This window comes from Eulemur rufifrons, chromosome 1 (genome assembly GCF_041146395.1).
Source record: "Eulemur rufifrons isolate Redbay chromosome 1, OSU_ERuf_1, whole genome shotgun sequence".
NCBI lineage: Eukaryota > Metazoa > Chordata > Mammalia > Primates > Lemuridae > Eulemur > Eulemur rufifrons.
In genome coordinates, this window is record NC_090983.1 from 66389050 (window position 1) to 66403015 (window position 13966).

At 37.2% G+C, this 13966-nt stretch overlaps 1 protein-coding gene across 1 annotated transcript in view; it reads left to right on the plus strand.

Moving 5' to 3' along the window:
- The window catches only part of CCDC148 (coiled-coil domain containing 148), a 222059-nt gene extending 211342 nt beyond the window's left edge, over positions 1–10717 (plus strand). Inside the window, exons 12-14 of the mRNA XM_069472384.1 lie at positions 1739–1856; positions 4666–4806; positions 9556–10717. Of these exons, the coding sequence (XP_069328485.1) occupies positions 1739–1856; positions 4666–4806; positions 9556–9702 (406 nt within the window). The 3' untranslated portion in view covers positions 9703–10717. The remainder of the gene's footprint in view (positions 1–1738; positions 1857–4665; positions 4807–9555) is intronic.
- The last annotated feature ends 3249 nt before the right edge of the window (positions 10718–13966 follow it).

The following is a 13966-nucleotide window of genomic DNA, read 5'->3' on the forward strand; positions in this document are numbered from 1 at the left end:
ACCCCGTCTCCTGAATTCTCCGGGAGGCGGATTTGAGAAATTCCTCTCATTTCCCCACTTAGCGCTCTGCGGAATTAAATCTTTTCTCCATTGCAACCCTGACTGCCTCAGTGTATTGGCTCTTCTCTGTGCACTGGGCAACACAACCCAGTTGGGTGGCAACACTTTCCTTTCTCTTGTGCTTTTCCTCTAAGACCAGCCTCATGAGCAACATCTTATTAGGATATTCTTTCCTAGGACCATATCTTCCTATGGAAACCCCGTGACTGCCAGGCTCAGCCAACACTGTACTTGCTCTTTCTGCCTGGAAGACCAGCCTCCACCTCTGCTCTCATCCCTCCTTGCTCACCAAAAACTAATGCCTGAGACCCAGCTCGTCAAGCTCTTGCTGAGTTTTACCCATCCCTCCCACAACCCAGCAAGTGGTCATCTCCCCTTTCTCCAGATACTCAGTGGGCCTTCTCTGTGTCCCTCTTAAAGCAACTGAAGATGCCTTTTCCGGTTCCTAGGTCTTGTATCTCTGTGTTAACCTATAAAGTTGAGGGCAGAGTCTTTTGCTCAGTGTGCCCACACTCTCTCACACGGGATCTGGCACACAGTGAGTATACAGTTGTCAGGGAGGTGGGTGGAGAGATGCAGGGAAGAAGAGACAGTGAGCACAGTGGTTAATTGTATGGGGTGGGAGGTTGGGAGGGGGAGGGATGACCATGGGCTCTGAGGCCAGTTGTCCTGGGTTTGAATTCTGGCTCTGCCCCTTACTGGGCATGAGACTTTGAACAAGTTATTAATACATCACATGTCTATGCCTTTATTTCTTTGTCTATAAAATGGAATGAAAATGTTACCCCAACATATGACTTGTGAAGTCTAAATGAGCTATAATATATAAAGGACTTACTCAAGAGCTGATACATAGTGAACACTCAGTAAATGTCAGAATGCAGAATATAAAGGGTCTAGTGAAGGGACCTCCATGGAATATGCAGGTGTGGACACTAAGGGCAAAGGACATTTGTGACTGATGTCACAAAGAAAGCTACATCTAAACCATCAATGGTGACAGATGGAGGCAATGAGCTCATGCTCCCCTGAGAACCCAGCTTCCTACCCTTCTGAAAACATGAATTCCATCTCTGTAACTCAATAGAAGAATAGCTTGGGCAGGACGACGGAAAGGGAGGCTGCCCATAAAAGGGGCAGCAGGGGAGAGCTAAATGAGCTTGGTATTTGTGCCCTGTTTTAATATCTGATGATTTTAAGGGGGATGGAAATAAATGCTAAGGGAAAGTCATGTTTTTGCTGCCATCTACAGATGTCAAAGTGCAATTTTTAGTTTCTTAACATGCACACACACCCACTCAGAAAGTGACAATATAAGTGACTATATCTAAAGTTTAATTTAAGTTCTAGCAAGTGAAGTAATTTAAGATTAGCTGCAGCTGTGGCAGCCAACAGAAACTTTGAGAGTCAATAAAGTGATTTCAATGAGGGATGAGATGAACTGAATTTTACCCCCACGCTTTCCTGTGTTTCTTTGGTTGTTATTAGAATTACTGTGAGTTGCATTTTATACAGTGTCTTTTATTGTTTGAATATGAGAAATCAACCAAAAGTAAGTAAAAACAAAATGTGATAGTGACATCACCTCTGAGATGCTCTCTGCTCCTATACTGTTATCCCTGTTGTCAACAAGGTTATCATGGTGCTTTTCCAACTTCCCTGTGTGTTTTTGTTAAAGGGTTAAATATAGACAAGAATTATTGGAAAAGCGCTTGATGGAGAAAAAAGAAGCTGCCCTTCAAGAAGCGCATGAAGATGAAGAGAGAGCGTGGCGGCTAGAAGCCCTTAGGCAACAGGTGTTTTTAATTTGGAAATTTTCATGGGTGGTTTTAAAAAAAAAGTTTCTAAGTGCTCTTAATAACATTATTTCTGGGGCTTAGTTCATGACATCTGCTATATAAAATGTAACTTTTCCAAATTGGGACACCGATGTTCTTTCCTGGGAGCAATTAGATTACATTGAACCATTTCCAGTTTCTCAGTATATTAAAAGAACTCCATCAGCACCTTTTAAAAAGCTCTCCCAAGATTTAACTGCATCCATATCACCTCCCGTTTATTAGCTGAAGAGTATCCAGTTACAACAACGAAACTCTGCATCTAGTCAAAGGATTTTACTGTCCTCAAAAATCCTGGTGGAGCTTGAGCAAGATAATTCTCTTTGGAGTAGGAACCTATGTTTGGAAATATTCCACAGTCAACAAATATGTTCAAAACTGTTTTTTAAAAAATACTCTTTTTATGGAGAAATAAAAGCCTCCTATTGCCTTGTCCAGTAAAAGTAGGCAAAAGTAGACGAAAACAGACGGTAGATGGCAACAGCAGGAATTTAAGAACTTGGAAAGTGTGATGAAATAGTTTTGCTTGGTAATTATTCAGAGTTTTGAAGTTGATGTGATTGGTTCAGCTCACAAACTCTAAAGTCTTCATTGACATCATGTCCCAGCTAATAGGAAACAACTATCTAGCTTCCCTCCTATGTCACTGAAAGTCATATATAAGAACTTGGCCTCCTCTGTCCTTCAAACCTGCTATAACCTGGAACTGTACTCACTGACGTTGGAAATGTAGGTCATTTACTTAACCTCTCTAACCTTTATTTTCTTGTCTGAAAAATGGGAATAATAATAATGGTATCTACTTATAGGTTTGTAGTAACATGAGTTCAAACTTATTGAGTATTTACTAAGTGTAAAGCCCTCTTCTAAATGCTTTTAGGTATTACTTTGGTTGATCTCTACAACAACCCTATGATATAGGTATTATTATCATCCCCATTTTATAGAAGAAGAAACAGAGAAGGCACAGGGTTAGGTGTTTTCCTCAAAGTCACACAGCGAGTAAATGTCATACTGATTCAAAATAAAGAAGTCCAGTTTAAATGAGATGGTATAGATGCAGTGTAAGTGCATGCAACTATTCTATCATCATCTTCTTTGATAAAATAGGCTACAGAGATAAATTTAAAGCATAGGAATGTAAGTCCTGGTTATCCTAGATGCTACAAAATTTAACTTATTCCTAGAGCCTACAAAATTTAAATCATTCAATTATTAGCAAATAATTATATACCATGGCCTTCTAGGGACAAGACTTGCCACTATTACTAAACACATTCTTGTTCAAAATATAACTTTGATAACTACACTCTATATAATTAGAATTCCTTCCACCTGTGAATGCTTTGAAAGAGGAAATAGCTGGACTTGTTATCTGTAATCAGTGTTTAGAACTATAGTATAAGATACTTTAGCTAGGAAACCTATAATAATTAAAGTACGTTCAACCCTCAGTTATTTCATTACAGTTTCTAAGTGGCATTAAAAATGCCATCTTCTTCATGCTAATTCTTGACTTTGGAAATTAACAGGCAGGTGTTACTAATGGTGCATATCATTTACAAAATTAATGCCTTCTTTTCATTAAGATGCAGGTTTGAATTATTGTGAAGGACAAGGGCATTTGGGTTAAAATGACTGAAGTTTTTCAATAGACAGTAGAACAATAGTTTATAGTAGTCCTTGGGAATAATCTAGTTGCCTGGTGCAATGGAAATTCACCCATCTAGCCCAATAATGCCAACATACTCAACTTTACCCATGAATGCTGTTGTCGACCCAAGTAAATGACTGAGGCAAAAATTTCAATCAATAGAGGTTTATTAACCCAAGATTTTGAGGATGCATCTGGTAAAAACACCAACCACAGACAAACTGTGACTATTTTTCCAAAGGGGAGGTTGGAATCTTTACTATTTTAAAGGCATACAGAGAGAAGGAAAAAGGTGGTGTTGGTGGGATGCTGATGAGGCAAAGTGATTACATTTTTGTGAGGCCCAAGAAATCTACATTTTATATAAAATAAGGGAGTGAAGGAAGCATCAATTATGTAGATGTCCCTAGGTAGATGGAAGACGGTCTCATTCTGTCTTGTTTACAGTTCCTTTACATGTTAGATAAACTTGTAATTCATGATTAGTGTGGCTTTAGTTTTGGGTGCTAGACACAGGGTGCAATTTGTGTGTCTTTGCTTATGGGAGGTTAGCAAGGAATTTCCTTAACGAATTATCTGTGGGGCCAGTTCTTCCCAGGATTTTGAGGCTTTTACCTTCTCTTTTGTATAGGAGTTGAGGGGTAGCCCTGAGACTTTAATTTCCTTTTTATACTGTGCTCCAGATCAGCTCAATCAGATTAAACTTTCTAGAAAACTTCATGGGATTGTTACCATAACCATAAATTGCTAGTGGTTAAAAAATGATTTGTTTTTAAACTTCATGACTTTCAAGGTGGTTCAATATGTAGGTTTTCTATTATAGGATTTCCTATGACTTCATATCAGAAAGATCAATTATTTGAAAGTAATCAAAATTATAAGTATTCAATGATTAGCAAATCATTACATACCATAGCCTTTTAATATTTTGTTTTATATTTCTTTTATTTTGTTTTAGATCCTTTGTGGATCTCTAGGCCTGGCCTGGTTTTAATATTCTTCCTGCCCTTTCCTCTTAGGCTTTATCTTTAATGGGCATTAGAGGCCAATAATGTTGTCTAGAAGTTATTTAGCTTGTACCTGTCCCAGTAGCCATGCTTTGTCTTCTTTCAGGTGGCTGTTGTCGCTCAATTTGATCCTGTTAGAATGATGTCAGACACAATGGCATCGAAAGCTAGGATGGGCATTGAAGTTGAAGAAGAATTTATTCTGCAAAAGCCACTCTTCACATTGAATACATACAATGAACAGCAGGTAATTAAGAGAATTAGCATGATTGATGCAAAAGCCATGATGATGATAAGAACTATAGAAATGTGTGTTGGGTTACAAACTCTTTTCAATATTTACATCTGAATATCACATATTGTATCATAATTTTTACTTCTAAATGATAGTATAGATAGTTCTTAATATTATAAAATAGTTAACCGGTGACCATGGAACAAAGAGTTTGCCTGAAAATGCTATGACTGTGTCATTGAAAATTATTTTTTTGATTTAAAAATAGCTTTATAAAGTTTTATTTGAAAGTTTTGTGTTAATATTGTGTTTTGTTGTTTAAATATTTCTCAATTAAGAATTTATATTTAAATTCATAATATAAATCTTATTAAATGAATGACTGGTGATACTGATAAGACAAAGCACAAGAAAGCTTTCAGAAATTAAAATGAACAGAAGATAATACATCAGAGCTAATGGTAAAATAAAATATTTTCTGTGGAAAAAATGTTAAGCGGTCATTTAATCATTTGTAGAAACTTAGGGTTTGTTTCAGTCTGTGCCTATAACTGAGAAGGGATTTTTAAAAGATGTTTTTAGACAGATAGAAGGGATAGAGGTTGGGAGGGAGGACAGATGAATGAGTGGATATCAGTCACTGAAATTAAGAGAGAAAGTAGTTGTCAATTTTACAAGTCTAAGGAGAGAAGCTAAATACTTATTTAATTATTTAAAAATCAGGAAATTTCACCTATTCATCCACTGCCAAATAAATCCATTGTGCCTCTGCTCTGTGTTGGATCCTTTGCCAGGGAATATAAAGATGAATAATTCATTCATTTATTCATTGACCAAATATTTATGGAACATATGCTATATTCAGGCTCTCTGCAATGTCTCTGGGCTACATCTGAACAAGATACCCTGATCCTGTCTGGAGGAAGTGAGCAGAGGAGCCTGGTTGGGAAAGTAGCATGCACAGAAATAATGCCACTATGGTGGGGTCAACTCCACAGGGAAACTCTAAGGGCTGCCCCAGCAAGCAGAAGGGAATGAATGGCTAACCCTAACTAACTGGGGAAGTCAGAAAAAGCGTCAGACAGGAAACTTCCGAGCCCTATCTCAGTCAAGGATTCTTGGTAGTAGTAACAACATTTACTTCGTATGATTTATAATAATAAAAAGTGAGTTGAGGGCATGCATAGAGAAAGGGATTAATAATAAGGATGCAGGTGTATCTCTAAATACCAGCTGCCAAAGTGAGGAGGGAAGCTGGGGCTTGACAGGTTTGAAGTCAGAAGCTGGAAAGGTCTTGGGTTAGCAAAGGAATTAAGGGTTCCACCAAACAGAAGAGGGTAGGTCGAGTCCCTTCCTGGTATGTCTTCAGTGTAAGGTATATGGGTATATGACATGTGGTATATGACAGGTTCTGGGAGATGTGACTGGAAACATGGGTTAGAGTCAGACTGCAGAAAGCATAGTGGGTCTTACTACTAAGGCATTTATCCTGTAAGCAGACACCAGACTTTGACGCAGCTAAGTTACATACAGTTATGCCCTGCATAAATGATGTTTCAGTCAACAGCAGACCACTTATACAATGGTGGTCCCATAAGATTATAATGGAGCAGAAAAATTCCTATCACCTAGTGACATTGTACTTCCCAGTGCAAAGCATTCCCTTGTCTATGTTTAGATACACAAATACAATTATGTTACAGTTGCCTCAGGTATTCAGTACAGAAATATGTTGTATAGGTTTGTAACCTAGGAACTATAGGCTATGCCACATAGCCTTGCTGTGTGGCTATACCATCTAGGTTTGGGTAGGTACACTCTATGATGTTCACATAATGATGAAAATCACCTAACGATGCCTTTCTCAGAATGTATCCGCATCATTAAATGACACATAACTGTAATCAGATTTATGTTTTAGCCTTGTGTCCTGAATGGAAAATTGGTGAGGGTGCACGTGGGTTGGGGTGAGGTCCTTTTAAGATGGCAGAGCCCTCATAGAAGTGGTGGTGGTGGGGCCACGAATGGCTCTGGCTGAGAGGGAGAGGGAACAAAGAAAGTGAGGGTGATTCCAAGCTACATAGCAAGTTACATTGCAAAGAGCCTGCATTTTGGATTCAAATCCATATCCACTATTTATTGGCTGGGTACACTTGTGTAAGCCATTAAAATCTTTATGTCTTGTTTTCTTCATCTGTAAAATAATTATTTGCAAGGTCCTTGTGAGGATTAGAGATAATAAATGTCAACTGCCTAGAATATTGCCTGGTACCCAGTAGTAAATTATAATCATTCAATGGTGTTGCCATTAACACATTAACTCCCATGTGAGTTGTATTTAACTCATGCTAGTTTTGAGCCTGGGGCTTGTGAAGAAAAACCTGGCCAAAACCCTGAAGTTGGTTTATGAAAACCTTATTTGTTGATGTTCTTATTATTACAATTAATATTGACAATTTAATTCTAAAAGCATGGATTAAATGAATAGAAGTCAATAACAAATTTTTCATTAAATTAGAAAGGATCGTTTTGTTTTTGAAGTTTTTATTCCATTTTTGTAATAAAACACTGTGGCCCCAAGGAAATTTTTTTCCTAATGCGGCAGTCAATGTGTTAATCCTATAAGAATATGGTAGGAAAAACAGACTTGTTTTACTCAAGTCATGTTTAGGGTGAAGATGTCTGGTACACATTTGCAAGAAACTGGTTGGCTGTATCTAGGGAGCGAAACTGGGGAGATGGAGGTCTCCATTTCACTTGCTATCTATTCAAAAACAGAATAATGAAAAAATGTTAAACCTTACAACCCTGGAGCAAAGAGAGAGGTGAATTCCTGGAGATGACTTGGGAGTCAATAGTGCACAGGTTGAACATGAGTCCTTGGGAAATGGGTGAGAGTGACCAGGGAGAATACATTGAGGCAGAAGAGGAGCAAGGCTTAAATTCATTGCTTCTCAGACACAAATCTCTGTATTATTCTTGATTTCATACTCATCATTGCCCCTAGAGCTGTATCTGATCAGCTATCAAGTTCTATAGATTCTTCTTTTAATAATGTTTCTGACAGTTACCTCTCCCTTGTTGCCAGGCAAGTTCAGGCATTTATTACTTCATGTCTAGACAATCGTAGTAAACTCCTAACTACTCTCCTTGCCTCCATCTCTTCTTTCCCTGTGACCTTAATTTATTCTGAACTTATAATCAGGCCCATTTTCCTATGCAACTACAATGACTATATCACTTCCATGGTAAAAACAGAAGCACAACCCCAGTAGCTCCTTAGACTCCTTGGCATGGCCTTGTAAGCCTTTTAAATTCAGGTCCCAGTCTGAGAAATGTGCTTTTCCCGTGTTCCTCAATGGTACCCAGTGCTCCACCCAAACTACTCCTATCCCAAATTGACCTGTTTCACCTCTAGTTTGTATGTGCCTTCCCTTCTTGTTAGAGCTCTCTTCCTCCTCCCTTTGCTTTATAGAATAAGTTGGACTTTAAGGTTAGTTCAATTGCTTCTCCTTACCTGAGAAGACCATCCTCATCAGGAGATGTACCTCCATGTTTTACTACTCTTAGGGCATCTGCCACATGTTGCCATGAACTGTAGTTATCTGTGTATGTTCTTATTACCCCCATGCATCTAAGAACTCCTTGAAGGAGGGACTGCTTTCACTAGCTTATTATCATATCCTCTAGGGGGACTTCAAGTCCGTGTAAAATGCCTCATTAGGTAAAATCCATGTGTGGCTACCTTCTTATCATTGCAAATAGCGTCTGTTGACATTTAATACTCTTAGAAAGAGGGGAAGATGAATAAGATCCTATCAGCTATAAATTAAACCAGAAATTGAACTACTCACATGTCTACTCCCACTTAGAATCAGATTGATGGGGGCATTTTCTGGTTCTGTTTGAAATAGAAATCCAGCCTTGGATGAAAGGTTGTATTGATTTTGTTTTTCAGGTAGTGGCCATGTGTTTAAACTTAATTTACATATTGCCAAATGATGGAGAAATTAAATGCCTGTTTAAAGACAGATGTACAAGGTTGTGTCTTAGATTTATTTTAATCAATGATTGTATTTTATAATTCAAGCCAGCAATAAATAATGAATCAATGATATTATAGTACAGAAAGTAAGCTTCTTTTACCTTATCTTTTAATAATATGTTTTAATGTATTCTATTTCAACTAATCCAGTATACAGTATTCTATACATCCCATGTTAGATACCACTGACATACTAGAAAGGGATAAAGTCAAAAAAAGTTTGAGTGGCTAGGTGCAGTGGCTCATGCCTATAATCCTAGCACTTTCGGAGGTCAACGTAGATCACTTGAGTCCAGGAGTTCAAGACTAGGCTGAGCAACATAGCAAGACCCTGTCTCTACAAAAAATAGAAAAATTAGCTGGGTATGGTGTCAGGCACCTATAGTCCTGGTTACTAGGGAGGCCAAGGCAGGAGGATTGCTTGAACCCAGGAGTTTCAGGTGCAGTGATCTGTGATGATGCTACTGCATTCTAGCCTGGGCAACAGACCAAGACTGTCTCAAAAATAAAAAAATAAAAAATAAAAAGATAAAGATTTAGGCATTTTCAGTAAAAGGAACCAGAATATAGTCACCGTATTCACAAAGTTTATTATCATCTAGTCATCTATTCAGCAAAAACAAATTATACAACTTGGGAAAATGTGAAACTGAATGTTAAAATTTACTTTAATTCAAATAATTACTGTTTATTTAAATTGTATTTTATTTCTACAGATAATTTCTGACCCCAGAATTCGCTTTGAGTTAGCGCTTCGAAAAGCTGGACTTCATAAAACATTTTATGCCAGAGAGATGTTACCAAAAATAAGTCCTCAAAAACCTCCAAGAAAGGACATGGAGTCTTCTGTATTTAAAATATAGAGCTCATCCTCAAAGTTTGTAAACAATTTTTTTGAAAACATTTATATGGATAATAATTACTACTTTCGAAATTTTTTTAAAATACCAGACATAGAAATTGTAACATCTATTAAAACAACTTTCCCTTTCTTTTATGATTCTTAGAATTTTATGCATTATTTCCTGTATCTTTCTGTTATATCTAATAATACCAAATTCCCCATGATTATGGAACTTCATTATGGTACATATCATACATATACCATCATGTAGTAAACTACATGTTGAAGGTTATGTTATCCCATGAAAATAGCTCAAAATAACCATTTGTGAGAATTATAAATTATGTAGCTACTACCTGCTAATGTTCATTTCTGCTTGTTATTTCAGAATTTGACTTTTTAATTATGGAAGCTTCATTATCATTAATACTTCTATTATTTCTTGATTATTATAAGAGGATACTCAACCTTTCTCTAAATTTAGAAACCAATTTGGTAGACTATGTTTACTGCAAACCAATCATCCAAACAATTTCATTTTGCAAATGAGCCCTTAAGAATAAATTAGAAATTAGAAATAGCATTTCAAGCAGGGGAATATCTGTTTTGGTTTGAAAAATATATATATTTGTGTGATTGTTTAGAAGGAATATTTAAAAATTTATAATATTTGGAATGCTTTCAAAAGTTCCAAATTATCTATTAAATATTTATATGATTTTGTAGAAAAGGAGCATTTCAAACAAAACTCAAACATAAATTTTTGACTACGTCTAAAAAGTGGTTATTTAATCAGAATAGCAAGTCAGTGTTGCTAAAAGTTGCCATTGTTCCTGTTAAGGAGACTACGTCACTTTTTCTCTCTATTGCCACTCCCTGCCATTTCCCAGGGGTTACAGTGTCCATGCAGTTACTGGAATAACAAAAAAGACAAAGACCAGTCTGACTGGTGGCATCTTTGGCTCATATGGTCACCAGTGGCATGGGAATAAGTAATATAAGAAGTAAAGCCCATCAAAGTCAACCTTTACAAAGATTCTATGGGCAGAACCCTTATCTACATCCCAAAATTCATTCTAATACCCTCCCAGCTGCCTCATCATAACATCTCATGAAAAGAGGGAAAGGAGTCCTTAACAAGAGTCAGGGAGCAGTGAGTACTGGTGTTTATGCTGAGGGTGTCTCCCCAGGTCACAATGTTCCTTTATGGGCTGTCAGCTTGCTTGATGTGAAGCCTCAGACCATAGACCCATGAAAGCCATGTCAGAGCACATTCTCTTGACACAGCAAGATGTTGGTACTGCTCAGAGTCCATGGGTCCTTCCAAATATCAATGTCCATACTGATGTCCAGGGGATTATGCTCCAATTCCAACTAAGTATCATCCCTTTTATGCTTTTCCAATAAAAACTAGTAGTTGGTTATAGCACAGCAGGAGGTAGTACCACCATTTTGAGAACATTTGATATGTTGTGGGTTTGATGAAAACTGTTAGTTGTGATTTGGGCTGCAGCCTAGCTGTTGGTTATGCCCAGACTCAGACCATATTCATTTTCTCTTTTTTTGAAAAATAGTATTAATAAGAGTTACCATTCATTGAGCACAAACTGAGCACCACATATGTGATTTACATATGTCTTATTTGACCATCATAACAACTTTTTGTGACTGTCATCCCCATTTTGCAGACAAGAAAATAGCTTCAGAAAGGTAAAATAATATGCTCTAGATCAGTTGTTTTCAACCTTGAGTTATTAAATTAATTTAGTAAGTTCTGAACAGGATTTTTCAAATGAAACAAAATAGAATAAAGAAATCTGGACCAGCTTGACCAACATAGCAAGACCCCACCTCTACAAAGAATAAGAAAAATTAGTCAGGGGTGGTGGCACACATCTATAGTCCTAGCTACTTGGGAGGCTGAAGCAAGAGGATTGCTTGAGCCCAGGAGTTTGAGGCTGAAGTAAGCTATGATCATGCCCCTGTGCTCTAGCCTGGGTGACAGAGCATGACTCTGTCTCTTAAAAAAATATAAAAATATGGAAATACCAATTAAAGCACCCAATGAAATCTCAATACATACCCACCAGATTGGTAACAATATCAAGAAATCTAACAATATCAGGTAGTGATGATATAGACCAATGAGAGGCATGTACTGGTGGTGGGTGTGTAAATTGGAGAAGTTTGGACTTACCTGGTGAGGCTGAAAGTCCTCATACTATTCTACTGCTAGATAGATACATGCTCTTGAGAAGCTCCTGCATATGTGTATAAGGGGACATAAACTGGGATTCCCAAATGAAAACAAACCAAATGTTCATCAACAGTAAATAAATATAAACATTGTGGTATATTCATATATGGACTTGCATATAGCAATAAAAATGAATAAAATATCATCATGGACATAATCTCCGGTGAAAGGAGCCAGATGCAAAAGCATACATACTGTGTTGTATTTCATTTATCTAAAGTACAAAAGCAGGCCAAACTAACCTATATTACTTAGGAATACATGCAAAAGTGGCAAAATAATAGAGAAAAATAATAAAATGATTAAAAGTAAAATTGAGGTAATGATTACTTTTAGGAGATAGGGAGACAGACAGGGCTGGGGGATTCCAAGTTACTGTAAATATTAATATTTTACCACTTAACTAGGGTAGTAATTATATTAATATGACGTTTCTAATTATTCTTTAAAGTGTACATAAGTGTTTTATATACTGTTATATATCAATGCTATAAATTCCCAATAAAATGAAGAAAAAACATTAAAAAAGCAAATTATGAGAAAAATAATTTTTCTAGTATGTAAGTATATCTGAAACAATCTTTTCAGCCAGTTTCTAATTTAATATCTCCAATTTACATGAATTTCTGAGATAAGAAGGCCAGTTCCTGCTCAGGAGTAAGATTTACCCTGACATGGGATAGGATTCCTTTATTTTTCTACCTCCAACCTTGTGCTCTGCTTCATAAGGTCATGACTCTCGTCAGTCTAGTTTGCGTAGTGGGCTTGGAAAAGAAAGAAAAGAGTATAGACCTAATATGAGTAAGCAAGCACTGGGCCATGAAATTTGATTTCAATTATCCGTGTGTGTATAGTGGGTCATAAGAAAAGTATTACTTCTTAGTGGGTAATGGTTCAGAAAAAGATTGAAAACCACTAACCTCCACCCCATGGTTAATAAATGGGATATCCTGATTGAGCTCCACATCTTTGATGATGATGGGCTTCTCTCAAACTGAAACGAAAGAATGTAATCCATCTGGTGGAAATTGCTTACCTCCCACCACCAAATCTGCAGACACACCCAAGTCTGCATGTAACTTTTGCTTCTTCTGGCAGAGACAGCAGCTCTCCCTCTACCAGAGACCAGTGTTTCCATGTATGTTTTGGGTTTCATTCCATCTCAACTCCACAAGAATTTCTGTTTTTTGTTTTGTTTTGTTGTTTCTTCCCTATATCTTAAAGCTCTCCCTCAGCATACCAATATGCTGGAATATATTCCACTTTAAAAAGAAATCTCCCTTAACCCCATGTTGTCCTCTAGCTACCAGGCTATTCCTCGGCTCCTCTTGTCAAACAAACTTCTTTAAAGAATTGCCTGTAGTTATTAGATGACTCTTCTAATCTTCCAGTTACTGTCACTCATTGTGATTTAGCTTTGTCCTCACCCTCACTGACACTGCTCTTAGCAAGATCACCGAAGAACTGCCTATTGGCAAACTTGATGACCACTTCTCTGTCTTCATCTTACTGACTTCATAGCAGCATTTGATCAGTTGACAACTACCCCATCTTAGAGAATGCTCTGCTCTTGGCTTCTACGACACCAGCTTTATCTCCTGCTTCTTTGGTTGCACATTGATCTCCTTTGCTGACTCCTCCACCTCTATCCAGCTTTAGATGTTGGAATGCTCCAGGATTGGACCATTTAGCTATATCTTTCTTTATTGTTGAATCACCCAAGAGAACATCCTTAAATGCTATACTTTAGTTTTAGCTATTAAGTTATGTCCTTTGACTGTCTTTTAATCTGTCAGCTTCCCCCTCCATCCACTTTCTCTCCTTGCAATTTATTTCTTGAGGAAACAAATAAATTTACATGTAGAATTTCCTATGTTGGATTTTGCTGACTTTTTCCTCTTAGTGTAATTTAATATGTTCCGCGGTCCTCTGTTCTTTGTGTTTGCTATAGTTGATCAGAGGCTTTATCAGATATAAAATTCAGGATTGTTTGTTTTTTCCAAGACGACTTCATTGTGGTGGTGTT